Genomic DNA, 15,246 nt, shown 5'->3' on the forward strand with positions numbered 1-15,246 from the left:
TCAAATTTTAGCTTCTGTTTTATCAAGGAAGAGAAAGAAAACTACATGGAAAATAACAAAATTCTCTCAATTCGTTTATTTTGTTGGGGTCCTTTGCAGAAGAATCTATTTGGCAGACAGAAGTTTATTGAAACGTAAGATATCTTGAATTTGATTAGGTAAAATTGAGTTTGAAATTCCTATATAATTAACAATTTTTTGTAGATTCGTTTATCCCTTGTAAAATATGTGACTTGTGTTTGTAGATGTATTTGGAGTCTGAGTATGTGAAATGGCAAATGTAAACTTCTCACCTTAAATTAAATATATAATTGAATTGAATCAGAATTTTTGATTGATTGATTTTTGTTTAGTTACTTTGCTTTTGTGCCACTTTTGCCTAATAGCGAATATGAGGGTGAGTGATGGAATTGATGAGGGAGACTGGCAAACACCCATGCCCTGGTTGTGATTCGAACCCGGGACTCCTAATCAGAATTTTTGGGACTTTTGAATCACACAGACCATTTATATTGTTAGTATTTGTGTGTGAGGGGAGGGGGTGGTGAGAGGTGGTAATACACAGGTTGAAATAGGGTCTTCTTGTAGCCTTGAATTTGTGGAAAGTTCGCCTTGAAAACCTGGAATTATACTTGAATTTTATCATTGTCTGAGATCGTGAGTGCTTCAATAATATGATTATGACTGTTTAACGAAGGGTGGAGCAATGTGTAGGATGAGAAATGCAGAATTGGTGTGGGGAATGAATTTTGTATTTTTTTTTAATTGTCAAATGGAACTTACTTTCTGGATTGCCCTTATAATTACAAAATGAAAGACTATGGCTGTCACAATCATTATTTTTGCTTTTACAGGTTCGGGTGTCCCAACTTTGGATTTTAGTGGCATTGAAGTCCCCCAGACGCAACCTGCGCCTGTAGGCTCTCAGAGGGAAGACGACCCGTCCTTTATCAGGGACATGTTCATGGCAAACCCCGACCAGCTTGCTTTGCTGAAACAGAACAACCCTCGCCTGGCAGATGCTTTGCTCAGCGGTGACCTAGGTGTGTATTTGGACATTTCTTTCTTTTATTTATCTGATGCATCATCGATTGCTGGATGATCATCTCTTCGTTTACATGATCCAATTCTACATACGTGTAGGCATACATGATGACAGAGTGGTTAGTCCTGGTTTCGAATCCCAGCCTGAGCATGGGTGTTCTTTGTGAGTGTCCCTTCATTAATTTCATAGCTAATTTGTGAAGATGGGGATGAGTGATGATATGATGAAATAGATGAATGAACACTCACAAATATCTATGCCCAGGCCAGGATTCGAACCTGGGACCCCTAGCATCGTAGCGCGATGTGCTCTCCACTCTGCCACGGGTCCGGCTCTTGAGTAAATAAATAAAAAATGGATGGTCAGATCGTGGATATTTTACTTCAGTGCAGGCAGAAAGGTTTTAAGCACAATTCTTAATTTTCAGATTTTTAAAATTTGTCAAAAAAAAATTCTTATCAATTTTGCGAAACAACTTGTTCTTAGTCCCCTCCCCACCTAGTGGTTGCAGGACCTTGTAGTTGGTGGTGGGGCTTGCGTGCTTCAATGATCCCCCAGGCTATACTGGCGGTAGCAGAGCTACCTACCAGCAGGGTCTCCCATGACGGGCAGGCTGGGGGGGAGGGGAGAAGCCAGACTAAGAAGCAACCGATCCTTCCTCCAGGATTGCTGGGGGAAGACTGTGCTGTCTTGTACAGAGGGGTTTGGTTGGCCAGAGGCTAGGGGAGGGAAACTCTTGATGTGAAACCAAGGGTAGGGTGGACTCTGCAGCTATGAAAAACAACCATCTTAGAGCATGGAAAACTCGAAATCAAAGACTTGGTCCTCCAGATTCGGGATTGGGCATGAGGTTGACAACCCCACCCCATTAAATGCACATGGTTTCGAAACCCCATCAGATGCCTCGGAAAGATGGAAGCAACGGAAGACGAAAAAATGCAGAAAATGTGCTGTAAGTGCTTATCAGAGTTAATTATCAGAATATGTTGTTTTCTTGAGATAGTGTGGACATGCACGTACAGCACCATGAGATATTAATATCACTCAGATACTAGAATATGAATTGCATAACATATCGCATGGCCTTGACGTTGATCGTAGAGAAATATTTGCCATGACGTTTTGCAAGTCTTGCGATGACTACGTAAAAATGTTACACTTCGCTACTGTTCATTGTCCATTTTTCTGCGCTTGTTTCGTCTTCCTTTGCTTCCATCTTTCCGAGGAGTCTGTTGGGGTTTCGAAACAATGTGCATTTTAGGGGGTGGGGTTGTCAACCTCATGCCCAACCCCCAATCTGGAGGACCAGGTCTTTGATTTCGAGGTTTCCGTGCTCTAGGATGGTTGTTTTTCATAGCTGCAGAGTCCACCCTACCCTTGGTTTCACATCAGAGTTTCCCTCTCCTAGCCTCTGGGTAACCAAACCCCTCTGTACAAGGCAGCACAGTCTTCCCCCAGCAATCCTGGAGGACCGATCGGTTGCTTCTTAGTCTGGCTTCTCCCCTTCCCCCCCAGCCTACCTGGCATGGGTGACCCTGCTGGTAGCTAGCAATGCTACCGCCAGTATAGCCTGAGGGATCATTGAAGCACGCAAGCCCCACCACTAGGTGGGGAGGGGACTAAGAACAAGTTGTTTTGCAAAATTTTTTGACAAATCTTAAAAATCTGAAAATTAAGAATTGTGCTTAAAACCTTTCTGCCTGCACTGAAGTAAAATATTATCACGATCTGTCCATCCATTTCTTAGTTATTTACTCAAGAGCCGACCCCGTGGCAGAGTGGTTAGCACATTGCGCTACGATGCTAGGGGTCCTAGGTTCGAATCCTGGCCTGGGCATGGATATTTGTGAGTGTTCATCTATTTCATCATATCATCACTCATCCCCCATCTTCGCAAATTAGCCAAAAGTGGCACAAAAAGCGAAGTAAAATAAAGGAAATCAATCAATTATTTACTCAAGTAGATAATTAAAACACACACAAAAAATGGCGATCACAGCGATAAAAAATAAAAGACATACTTCAAAAGAAATTATTAGCATATATTAATGCAGAATAAGCTAAATTTTGATGTAAATCATTGTAATGTATAACTACTCGAGTATCTATAATTTTTAATCCGAGAGTAGGATTGCTTGCACCAAAGGTGCTAAGCATTTGACAATGTGTAAACTGTATAAATTAAATACATTATGGAAGGTTCATAATCAAATGGTTAGGTTTTCTATTCTCCATGCAAATGCATAGTGGTTCCAGAGGTCCAGTCCAGATTAGCCTCCAAGGATTGGATAAAAAGTAATGGCAACACTGCTGTCCCGTGAAAGGGGTAAGTCAAAGCGTCAAGCGTTTCGAGCTGATAAAGGAATGTCAGACAAGGAAGTATATTGAGTGGGAGCGATTGTATGTTATTCAGTCAAAAACAGCAGTGCTCTGAAGCAGAGGACGAGAGTACAAGCGCCCTAACAATATGTTTAGGCAAGAAGAACAACGTCTCTCAGGCAGACGGTCAACGCAGCCTACTACTGCAACTTCTTGCAACACCACCTTCGTGTCCCATCATCCTGCTTGACAATGCAAGGTGTCACACTGCGAACACTGTGACTGCGCTCCTGCATAACTGGTAGTCGGAGGTACTGGAACATCCACCGTATTCACCGGTATGAGACTGTGATTACGACCTTTTTGCCAAAATGAAGGAACCACTGGGCGGGAGAACTACGACACATGCGAAGCCATGCTATAGGGTGGTCACTGCGGGACATCGACAGAGATGGATGCACTAACGGTGTACGACGCCTTCCATACGTGTGGCAGAAGGTCGTAGAGATGGGGGGCAATTACATTGAAGGAATGTAACACGTGCTCCTCTGCCAATAGAGTCAAGTACCAATTATACCAGTATTCCCATTACTTTTTATCCAACCCTTGTATATCACCATAAAGTGGATTTAATTTAGGTGCAGTATGGTGACGTATGAAAGGTTAAAATTGTTCTGTGGGATCAAATTGTCCCATGTCCAGGTTAATATTCATGTAAGTACTAAAAAAATATCTTTCGTTCTTTCTTCAGAACGGTTTGCATCAGTTTTACGTGAGCAGCAGGAGGCCCGTGCGGATCGAGAAAGGCAGAGGATTCGAATGATGAATGCAGATCCATTTGACACGGAGGCGCAGAGATTGATAGCGGAGGAGATCCGCCAGAAGAACATTGAAGCGAATATGGAGGCAGCCATGGAATACAATCCGGAGACGTTCGGAACTGTGGTTATGCTCTACATCAACTGCAGAGTGAATGGCCATCCTGTCAAGGCTTTCATTGATTCAGGTGATTATAGTCATTATCGCACCCAGCTGTTTCTTTCTTCTCTAACAATTTGGCATGACTAGGGCTTGGAAGTTGAAGACCTATAAATTGCCAAAAAAGGACGTATAAATGTGATCCAAATTAATTAATAACTTCAGTTTTAATTACATGTTTAATGAATATGCTCGGCGCCTTCTTATCTGACTTGAGAACGTTGCCACTTACACCTTCCAGACAAGTTACGGTTAAAGGACCTTGTACCGTACCTGCTTCAGTCGTCCAAAAATGTTTTTCTCTCTTATCAGGAATGGTTCAAATATATTTATTTATTTTATTTCCTTACTACAGAAAGGATGTTTACTCTCTCTTTCTTCCTCCTTTTCTTTCCTCAATTTTCTCTTTCTTTCCTTCTCTTTTCTCTCTCTCTCTCTCTTTCTAGGAGAGAAAAGAGAGAGCTCTCTCTCTCCCTCTCTTAAAAGGGAGAGAAGAAAAGAAGAAAGAGAGAGAGTAAAAGAGAGAAAAGAGAAGAATTAAGAAAGAGAGAGAGAGGGGAGGGAGGGTGGGCTAAGGTGGGGAAGAGAGAGAGAGAGGGAGAGAGAGAGAGAGAGAAATGGGGGAATGGGTTCTTCTCTTCTCCTCTCAGCTCTTTCTCTCATTCTTCTTCTCTCTCTCTCTCTGGTTCTCCTTTCTTGCTCTCCTCATTCCCCCTTTTTTCCCCAGTTGGAAGAGAAGGTAAGAGAGAAAAGAGGGGGGGATTGGTAAGAAAGGAAAGAGAGAGTAGAGGTGATGAACTGATGATGATTCGAATTGAGAATGGGCAGTAACAACGAAGTCGAAAGAAGGTGAAGTTGCAATAAAAAGCTGTAAAGACCTAAAAAAAAAGGACCAATAAGCCAAAAAAGGCAAAAAAGGACAAATAAAACCCACCTTTTCTGGCCTACAATGCCCCAAAATGAACATATATTATGTTGGGCCTCGTCTTCGGACACTAGGAAAAAAAATGATTTTTCCTCAACTTCCGAGCCCTGGTCATGACTCGTCATGACTTGCCCTTTGTGTTCTGTTTCTCTGTTATAATCCGTGAACCAGTTTCCAAGTTAGTTATAATGAGAGACTGGCAAAAAGGCATGCTAAGTGGCACAAAATTAAGGTGAGGAGTGACAGTGTGCATCTATTTCAATATCATCGGAATGGGCAATACTGCTAAAAAAAAAAGGCATATGCAAGAATATGAATTTTTCCCCATGTTGCAAGTGGAGGCGTTTTTTTTACATAGATTATTAAGCTAGACACGATACATGAAAAATATCATGAGTGAGACTTTTCAGAATACCATGTATTTCTTATGGAGAAAAAATACTCAACAACTTCAAGTTGCAGATAATTAAATGGAAGTTTCGACTTTTCCAAAAGCTTCATCAAACTGCCCTCTTTCCGTTGACTTTTTCTATGCCATCGGAAGTTTGATATTCCCAAGAGAACAAATCAAATAATACTCCCATAAGCACAATGCATTTATCCTTAAAAACACTAAGTTGCTGACCAAGGCAGTTTATTAAGATAAAAAACACTTAACGGGTAACGTTTCAACCCTGTATCAGGGTCTTCCTCAGACGAAGAACTACGAAGAGAAAGACCCTGATACAGGGTTGAAATGTTACCCGTTAAGTGTTTTTTATGTTAATAAAACTGTCTTGGTCAGCAACTTAGTGTTTTTAATATGGAAGCAAGGCTTAATTATGTTAAATTTAGGTAAATGAGCGATATCTGCCATTCTGGGCATCTTAAAGTGTGACTTTCTCCTTGGAGGGAATTTATCTGAACTATCACCATCGCGAGGCCTCTTTCTCCGTTCTTGTTGGTCTGTATCTGTTATACAGAATGGGTTTTGCACTGTAGCTGGAAATTCAAATGATTCTGCTTCGGGATTTAAGCTTCTATCTGGAGTCACTATGGGAGAACTTATCCCATGAGCAGGGCTCGAAAAATCCCGGTTGCCAGGTCGCCATGGCGACTAAAAATTTCAGCCTGGCGACTGTGATGTTATGCTGTAATATGTACGAAATTTTGATGATTCTAAGTTCAAATTGCAGTACAGCATAAGTTAGCAAATTATTTTTTTTTTTAAAAAATCAATTGTGAACATTCCAGAGTCAGTAATAATTTCTTACTCTTTGTCCCCCAACACCCCATTTCCTGTTTTCTCGAATGATTTAGCGGTGTTTTGAATACCGTGATGCTCAGCTTCTTATACAGTGTGTTTCAAAAGTTGCACAACCCAAACTTTGAAAATGTATATCATGAAAACAGTAAGACATATTTACACAGAGTTTTCTGCATTATAAAGTCTCATCCATTGAAATATTTTTCAAGCTTAAAATTATCAGTTTTCTCCATACAGAAAATTTAGATAAATTAATAACTGGCGGAAGGCAGCGTTAATTTTTTTTTTTTACAGAAATGCAGGAAATTATTGAAGGGTCATTAGATGTCTGATGACTGATGCCATGTCAATCTGTCATTTGCGACCAATATTGGTCATGTGCAACATTTGATGGATTTTTTATTGGCGATTTTATGGGTTGAGTGAAAAAGTGCCATTTTTGGGACATATATGGCAATGCTAGAAGGTCGAAATATTGTCAACAGACGCACGCCACATGTGCCTAAGTATTGGCTATACATTTACGTGAAAAATCATCATAAACCAAGATTTTGTGCCGAAATTGGACTCTTTGAGAGAATCCTAGTCTGCCTCTGGTTACAGTGAATTCTCTTCGCTCACTTTCGACGCTACTATGCATGTTCTTTTAATTGATTCAGCATGGCGTATTCTTTGGAGCAGCGTGTGTGCATTGCTGAAGAGTATTTTACTACTCATTCTTACACTCATGTGCAAGAGGTTTTCCAAGACAAATCCCCTGCTTCTGCTGTACCTCACAAAGCAACTGTTTTACGACTAGTCAAACACCAACAAATGATCCCACAAATTGTTAAGAGTTGGTATTATTGTTGAAGATTAGGAACACACAGAAGATGTACTACGTAGAAATTTTCAGCGAAAAATGCAGGCTCGACCAGGACTCGAACCTGGGTCTCTGGCATACCGTACGATTTCTCTAACCACTGAGCTGGCCTGGCCTCGCCTGATTTCTCGCTGTTTTACCTGTGTAATTGTCTCTGCCAGTGGTACTGCAATGGAAACTGTTGCCTTTGAAATACAGTCGACTTCGACATTGCCTGGTTCCTCCCAGCGTAGAGATGTTAATGAATTTTTTGCTGAAAATTTCTACGTAGTACATTTCCTGTGTGTGCCTAATCTTCAATAATTAACATCTCTACGCTGGGAGTTACCAGGCAACGTCGAAGTCTACTGTATTTCAAAGGCAACAGATCCCGTTGCGGTAGCACTGGCAGAGAAGATTCCACACAGGTAAAACAGCGACAGCGAAAAATCAGGCGAGGCCAGGCCGGCTCAGTAGTTAGAGCAATCAGAGACCCCATGTTCGAGTCCTGGTCGAACCTGCATTTTTCGCTGAAATTTCTACGTTGGTATATATTGTTGAAAATCAATTCTCAGATGTTTTCAGCAAATTAACAATATTTTTTATAATAATGTAATTGCTTTTATTTGGATACATGCTAACATAAATTTATTAACCTAGTGATACCGTACATGATTAGTTTAGTGCAGAAAACCTGGTGTAAATACCTCTTATGGTTTTCATGATATACATTTTCAAAGTTTGGGTTGTGCGAATTTTGAAACACACTGTAGTATGCACAATTGCTCAATTGCTAGCAGGTAGTTTCCTGGTGCCTAATTTTCAGAGCTGGCGCCTCGCTTTGAAGAAAATTTTTCAAGCACTGCCCATGAGTAAGCTCAGGTTGAATTTTTAAATTTTGGAACTGCACCTAACAAATAGCCCAGTTTGTTCTTGTAATTCTCGCCTTAAGCTTACTTCCAGTTTCCGATTTTGTACTTGAAGATTTTTAATCTTATGTACTGTTGTCCTCTCAACTTCATCCTGAAGAGTGGAAGTGGCAACTTCAATAACTTCATGCTGTTTTTGGAGTTCTCTTTCTATGTCTTCAGTTCTGCCATTTAACACTTGAATAAAAGCTTCAATGGACCTTACTGTGTTTTCAATATTTGTTACCTTCTCCTCATGAAGTTCACTATTCTTTTTTTCTCGGCTAAAGCCTGAGCCAGCTCCAAGTAAGAACCAATTTGTTTATTAATTTCACTTTGCCAAGCTATTAAAGGTTCTATCTTTCTTTGGACAGCTCCACTAACATGCTCATCTAACTTCTCAGTTATTTTGCCAATTTGTTGTAATCTAGAATTCAGAATCTCTAGTTGTCCAGATAGAGACTGTAACTCTTCTCTACGCTTTATATCTTCCTCCTCCTCCTCTTGGTTTTTCTCTTCTTGACTTTCCACCAACCTGCGAATCATTTCCAAGTCGTCTTGTCTTCTAGCTTCTGATTCTTTTTTCTAAATTTCTGTTTTCTCTTCAAATTCGCGCTTCTCAAGTTATCTTTTCTCTGCTTGACTCTGTATTAGAGTTTTAAGCTCTTGCTTTCTTTTCAGCCTTTTCAATTTCACGTTTAGATTAATTTTCAGCAGCTTCTAGCAGTCTTTTCTCCTCCAAATTTCACTTCTCAAGTTCTCTTTTCTCTTCAAGTGATTCAATCAAGCGAGCAACGTCAAGCATATATTTCTTTCTTCCGCTGTTTTTCTTTTCCTCTTTATCCTTCATCAACCACTCTAGTAAGCCTGGAGCTGCTGGAGTTTTAGCAGAGAACCTAGGTTCAGGATCAGAGGCTACGGCAGACATTGACAAACACGTCTTGACACAAAAGTTCACCTTCAGTTATTTTAGTCATCTCTTTACCTTCACATTGCCAATGAAAATTTTTATGACACTGGCTACACTGGAATAAGTCTTTTCGCTCTCCCTTGTTCCTACAGCAAGCAAATTCAGTCTCTACTTCCATTGTCTTCTTAGATCTGCTTCGTAGGGTCTTCTCTGCTTTATCACTTTCCATGCTTTCACGTAAGTTCCTCACTTTAAAAGCGGCAAAATACCTTGAAAGGGTGCTTCCAGCTGTTTAACACCACCACTAGTATTTCCGATAACCGTTCACACTAGTGTTGCACTAGCGAGTAATGTTAACAGTTCGGGAATATTCACTTCGGGCCCCACGGTGTAAGCGCCAATTAACTTTGCAACGTCCATCGGGTGCCTACTACACCTACACGAGTACATCAGCGGAGGTGCAAGTCAACTAGCTTGGCAACGACCAATCAGTAGCACCAAACCCACTGCAAAGTTTTACCCATTATGCTAATTTTTTCTCCAGCGGTGGCATGAGAGACTATTTCACTCAGGGTTCGGGAAAAAGTACACTGTCTAAAGTTAGAGAAAGTTTAATGACTATAGCTGGATACACTGTAAACGATGTAAGTTTAGCACACACCCGCATAGGATATTACATTCACTGGCCTATGTACTGCCACACAATGGGGGAAGAATGGCTTCTGCAACTGCTGTAAACTGAGAACAGGAACACTGCTGCTGCTGCCCTCTGCCATCGAAAAACGTAGTTCCAACTCTCGTTAGGAATGTGCTGTCCTTGTGCCGACTTCTGTAGCTGCAGGCTTTTTGCAGGGAACTGTTGGCTTTTGGGGAACATGGGCCATCTCTTAAGGTCACCCTCACGATAACAGTAGTATTTTATCTGACCTGTAATTTTACCTTCTGGGTGGTTGCCTAGAAACCCAACGCCACACTACCCTGGCAGGGTGCCGCAGGTTGATAGGGGAGGAAACCTCTCGCAGCAAGCGGAGCGGGTCCTCTCACTCTAAAGTGGAGTTTTTCTCTCTCGCCAATAAGCGGAGTGGGGTATCTCTCACTCGAAAGTGGAGTGGGTTCTCTTGCCAAAGGCAGAGTTCAACCTCTCTCGCTGGAAGGCGGAGTGCAGCTTCTCTCGCCCGCAGGTGAAGGACAACTTCTCTAGGGTGCTTGGCCTCTCGCAAGAGCGGAGTGCTCCTTTCTTCCAGTTCAGTTTTGTAAGAGAGATGTTATCGTGAGCCGACCTGAAAGCCAACTGAAGAAAATCTGCTCTGCGGCTGGTTATATAGCCTCGGTTCAAGTAGCGCCTCTAGCGCCGTTCACGCGAACTACGTGGAACCGTGATAGAGCAGACAAGGCCATCTCTACGGCAGGAGATTGAACTACGTACTCAAGGCACCAACGATAAATACATATTATATTTTATACGTGTGCTAAACGTTAATATACATTTATAAGATAAATAATACATATTCTTTGCGACCAGAATAACAGAATAATAATAAACTGATAAACACCATTATCAAAGCAGGTATTAACACATGTAACATTGAACAAGTAAATAACATAACTTTGAACATAAAAACAATGGTTACATATACACCAAGTAAATAAACATTAGCGTTACTAATGAGTATGATCTCAGGATCATTACACCTTTACACATGTAAAATTGTATACATGTTATTACGTACAGGGTCTGTCCAATAAGTATCAAGATTGATTTTGTCCAGCCAATAGGTAGGGGTGGATTGCGGTCTCTGTGGGTGGGATCGGTGTTGCGGGATGTCATATGAGCTAGGAGACCCAGCTCAGTTGCCTCCGAGCCTTTGGAGTGTGTAGGTCGCGCCTGAAGTGAAAGTGTGTTTAGTGCTCGCGTCGAGAGTCAAGATGCAGCGAACCATCGAGCAGCGTTGTGCCATCAAATTTTGTGTTAAACTGAACAAATCTGCTGTGGACACTTTTGATATGATCAGTGAGGCTTACAAGAACAAAGCCATGTCCAGAACGCTTGTTTCTGAGTGGCATAAAAAATTCAAAGATGGCCGGGAAGATGTCGAAGACACACAAGTGCCTTTCCTCGACCAAAAAAGCCCCACATGAGTAAATCAAGAGTGAAATTGATGCTCATCGTCTTTTTTGACGCAAAAGGTGTGGTGCACAAGGAGTTTGTGCCTGCTGGACAAACAGTGACCGGGAAATTTTACGCAGAAGTGCTCGAACGTCTGAGGATTAGGATCCGCTGTGTCCAAAGGGAGATCGCCGATTCCTGGCTGCTGCATCACGACAATGCACCCAGTTACACGTCTCTAATTGTGAGGGAGGCACTGGCCAAACACAATGTGGCGACACTGCCGCAAGCACCCTACAGTCCAGATATGGCTCCCCCGACTTCTTTCTGTTCCCTCGGATCAAAAGGAGCCTGAAAGGACATCGTTTTCGGGATGATTGAGGCGGTCAAAGCGGCTTCGACGGGTGCCTGAACAGCCTTGCGGTTGCCGACTTCCAGGGGGCATATGAAGAGTGGAAAAAGCGCTGGCAGCAGTGTATTAATGCAGGAGGGTCATATTAACACACTGTACATATATCTTCAATAAATTTCATTTTATGACTTCAGTCCCGATACTTATTGGACAAACCCTGTATACAAAAGATGGATTGTACAGAGAAGGTGTGCTATTGATAACAATTAACAAAGATTTCTTTTCTCTTCATCAGGAGCTCAAACAACAATAATGTCCGCTGCATGTGCCGAAAGGTGCCATATCATGAGACTGGTAGACAACAGGTGGGCAGGAATAGCAAAAGGTGTGGGGGTCCAGAAGATCTTGGGAAGAATCCACATGGTCCAGATTCAAATTGAAGATGTTTACCTCACCACCTCATTCTCGGTTCTTGAGGAGCAGCCGATGGACATGTTGCTGGGGCTGGACATGCTTAAAAGGCATCAGGTAAAGGTCGAAGCGTGTTAGGACAATCCTAATAATTATTAGCAACAGGAATTACACACAGATGCTGCGTGAATTAATTCAGTGTGTCTAGCTATCTGGAAATCCTGGAAAAATCAGGGAATTTATTTTTTTCTGGATTTTATGAATTTGAAATGTATTTGCTAGCATAATTTATGTATTAAATTTCCTAACATGGTGTTTTTAGCGGGCCTTCCTGGTAGCGTATTGGTACAGGCACATATTTTTGGTAAAGAAGCAAAATTTTGGTACAAAAACTGAATCAATTTCAGGTTCAAAAGCTTACCGCTGTTATAGCGGTGAAAATGCAGTATATAAAATTACATTGTGGTTTTAAAAAAAATGTGAATATAATCCTAAATTTGATTAAAATCTGAATTTACCACACAAAATAAACATATCACTTCTAATAGCAGAATATTACATTTATTCCTGTATAAAGGGGTCCATTTTTGTTTAAGTATTTACAGCAGAATTAATCAATTTTGATTAATTGCATAACTCACAGGGTAATTCTGTCTTCAGAAAGTGTCACGTCGGTAAATAAACTCTAAATTTCGTGTTTAGAGTCTATTTCGCATTATTTCGTGACAAAACAGGTTAGAAAAATGCAACTCTCACCTTTCACAAACATGAAAAAATTAACATTACAATGTGTTTTCACATTTCGTGTTTTCGTCAAAAATGAAATATGCATGCCTCTACGTATTGGTAGTGTTGTCGCTTTATAATCATGGGGTCCCGGTGTTCCAAGCAATACTGAAATTAATAGAACGAAGAACAAAAACAGTTTCGCGGATAAAGTGAGGACTAGTTTCTCTGTATTTGTTATGTACAGGAAGTTAAGGAACATAAACTTTGCATTTTAATAACTCGACAAGGCATTGAATCCAGACACCTTGGTTGTTAATAGGTCACTGCCATGTTCTCGTCTGTTGAGTGGCCAATCCAATGGAGATAGATCTTAATTCACATAATTTCCTCCATTATGAGTGAGTTTGCACTGTCTTAATGAAATTGTATGACAGTAACAGAGTTTGTTTGAACTAATTCCAGCACACAAAAATGGCCTTCTCCACTGGATTAGCAGCCATTTTGTTTAGTTGATACAGTGGGCACTCATTGCATACCTTATTTGTTTATCGGTTTTGGTTCTATATAACATTGAAAGTGTCTATTTCATATATAATAAAGTTGATAATTGAAAAATAACTTTAAACATTTTACATGATTGCTTCATAGATCATTATTTATCTTGTGAAACTGTTCTGTTGGAACTTCCAGCAAAAGATTCCAGTGTGGAAATGTAATATTTTTGGTCCTGACGTGTAGGGTATTGTGAACTTGCATTTTGAGCAATTTTAATTATTGACAGGGGCAGACAATACACAAGATAAAGCTACACATTTTGAAATGTGATCTTAAAACATTTCATTTATTAATTAATACAAGGTTGGATTAAAAGTAATTAATTCTTGTTCCAGAGTGGCAACTGTTAACAGCATGAATGTCTTGAAGTTTGGCTATAAAGTCTGGAACCATAGGAGAAATGATACGTAGCACATGTTCCTACTAAAGAACGTGCTCCACATGTCCGCCACCATTCTCAACGCACTTCTTAACATACGTGGTTCTAGAGCAGCAATTGCAGTGGTTATTCATTCCCAGAGATGTTCCAGATCCCGAATTTTTTACTGCATACACCTCAGCTTTCACAATCCCCCATATGGCAAAATCCATAGGATTCAGGTCCGGTGACCTTGCTGCCCATTCCACATGGATCCTTCTCCCAATCCAGTGTCCAGGAAACATGTCATCCAACCAGTAGCGTACGAAACCTGCATAATGAGGTGGAGCCCAATCTTGCATAAACCACTCTGGATAGCCACTGATAATATAAAGTTCTGGTACCATTTCATTGCCCAACAATCTTATCGTCCACACCATACCATTACTTTTGGAGAGCCTTGCATTTTACTGTCGGTGAACCAGTTTGGGTTCGCTTGTGACCAGTACCTTAAATTTTGTTTGTTCACCTCCCCAGAAACGTAAAACTTTGCCTCGTCTGAGAACATCACCGTTTCCAAAAAAGATGGATTTACTTTAATTTGGCGAAGGAACAATTCGCACATCTCAATCCTTCGGTCGGGATCGTCCTCTGTTAGAGGATGCAGAAGCTGCAACTTGTACGGATGGAATTTTTCACTTTTTAAAATATTCTGCACTGTGCTCCGGGGAACACCGATCCCGATGCTCGTACGCCACACTGACGTTTTAGGACTAGCGTGAAGCTTTGCAAGCACTGCAGTTCTGGTATCTTCATCTACCGACGGTCTGCCAGAATGGCGTTTATCGTGAGTCGATCCTGTTTCACGAAATTTCTTCAGTCATTTTCCAACTGCACTATGGGATACTTGCTTCTCCGGATGCCTCCTAATTAACTCTGCTGCCATATTCCTCTGTGACCACCCCTCTCGTCCACAAAGAAGAATTATCTCCACTCGGTAGTCTTTCGTCAGTGGCATTATTCACCTGTAAACAAACAAATACAAGAATATAGTCATTTCTCATATGGTTCGAGACTTTATAGCCACCCTGTATATGGCCAACTCTTAACATATTGCTGCAGATTTTAAAATTCGGCCAGCAAGAGTGAAAACATTTGTAATGGCATTTTTATTGTTCTGATTTAATGATACATATGATACAGGAAACGCAAATATTAAAAATCACATATTGTACTACAGGGAGGTTATTTCAGTCGTTCACCGCCAGCGTGTCGGCCGTTCAGCGGACTCTTCATGCAACAGGTCCCGGCAAATTGCGTTCAGGAAGTCCGTAACAGAAACTGCTTGTTTTGTAATGTTTCCACTTTTCACAATTACAGTTACAATTACAATTGAAATAAGCACGTACCTTGTCGCAGGGATGCTGGAAAAGGTGTCCTCCCAAATATAAATATTTCTGGCACCTTATTTCTGACATATAATCTTAGATTAGACATCGCTACTTTATCATCAGTTGACAGAAATGGAAGACAGCATCCCGGCGCATAAAGCAAACCGAAAG

At 41.0% G+C, this 15,246-nt stretch overlaps 1 protein-coding gene across 4 annotated transcripts in view; it reads left to right on the plus strand.

The window, feature by feature from the left end:
- The window catches only part of rngo (DNA damage inducible 1 homolog rngo), a 53,992-nt gene that overhangs the window by 15,357 nt on the left and 23,389 nt on the right, over positions 1 to 15,246 (plus strand). For all 4 annotated transcript variants that reach the window (XR_014440950.1, XM_083114480.1, XM_083114478.1 and 1 more), the window contains exons 2-4: positions 855 to 1,043; positions 4,116 to 4,370; positions 11,927 to 12,159. Coding sequence is in view for 3 of the 4 variants with exons in the window: in XM_083114480.1 (XP_082970606.1) it covers positions 855 to 1,043; positions 4,116 to 4,370; positions 11,927 to 12,159 (677 nt within the window). In the remaining variant the exon portion in view is untranslated. The remainder of the gene's footprint in view (positions 1 to 854; positions 1,044 to 4,115; positions 4,371 to 11,926; positions 12,160 to 15,246) is intronic.

Source organism: Lepisma saccharinum, chromosome 29 (genome assembly GCF_977018435.1).
Source record: "Lepisma saccharinum chromosome 29, izLepSacc3.1, whole genome shotgun sequence".
In the NCBI taxonomy this organism is placed as follows: Eukaryota; Metazoa; Arthropoda; class Insecta; order Zygentoma; family Lepismatidae; genus Lepisma; species Lepisma saccharinum.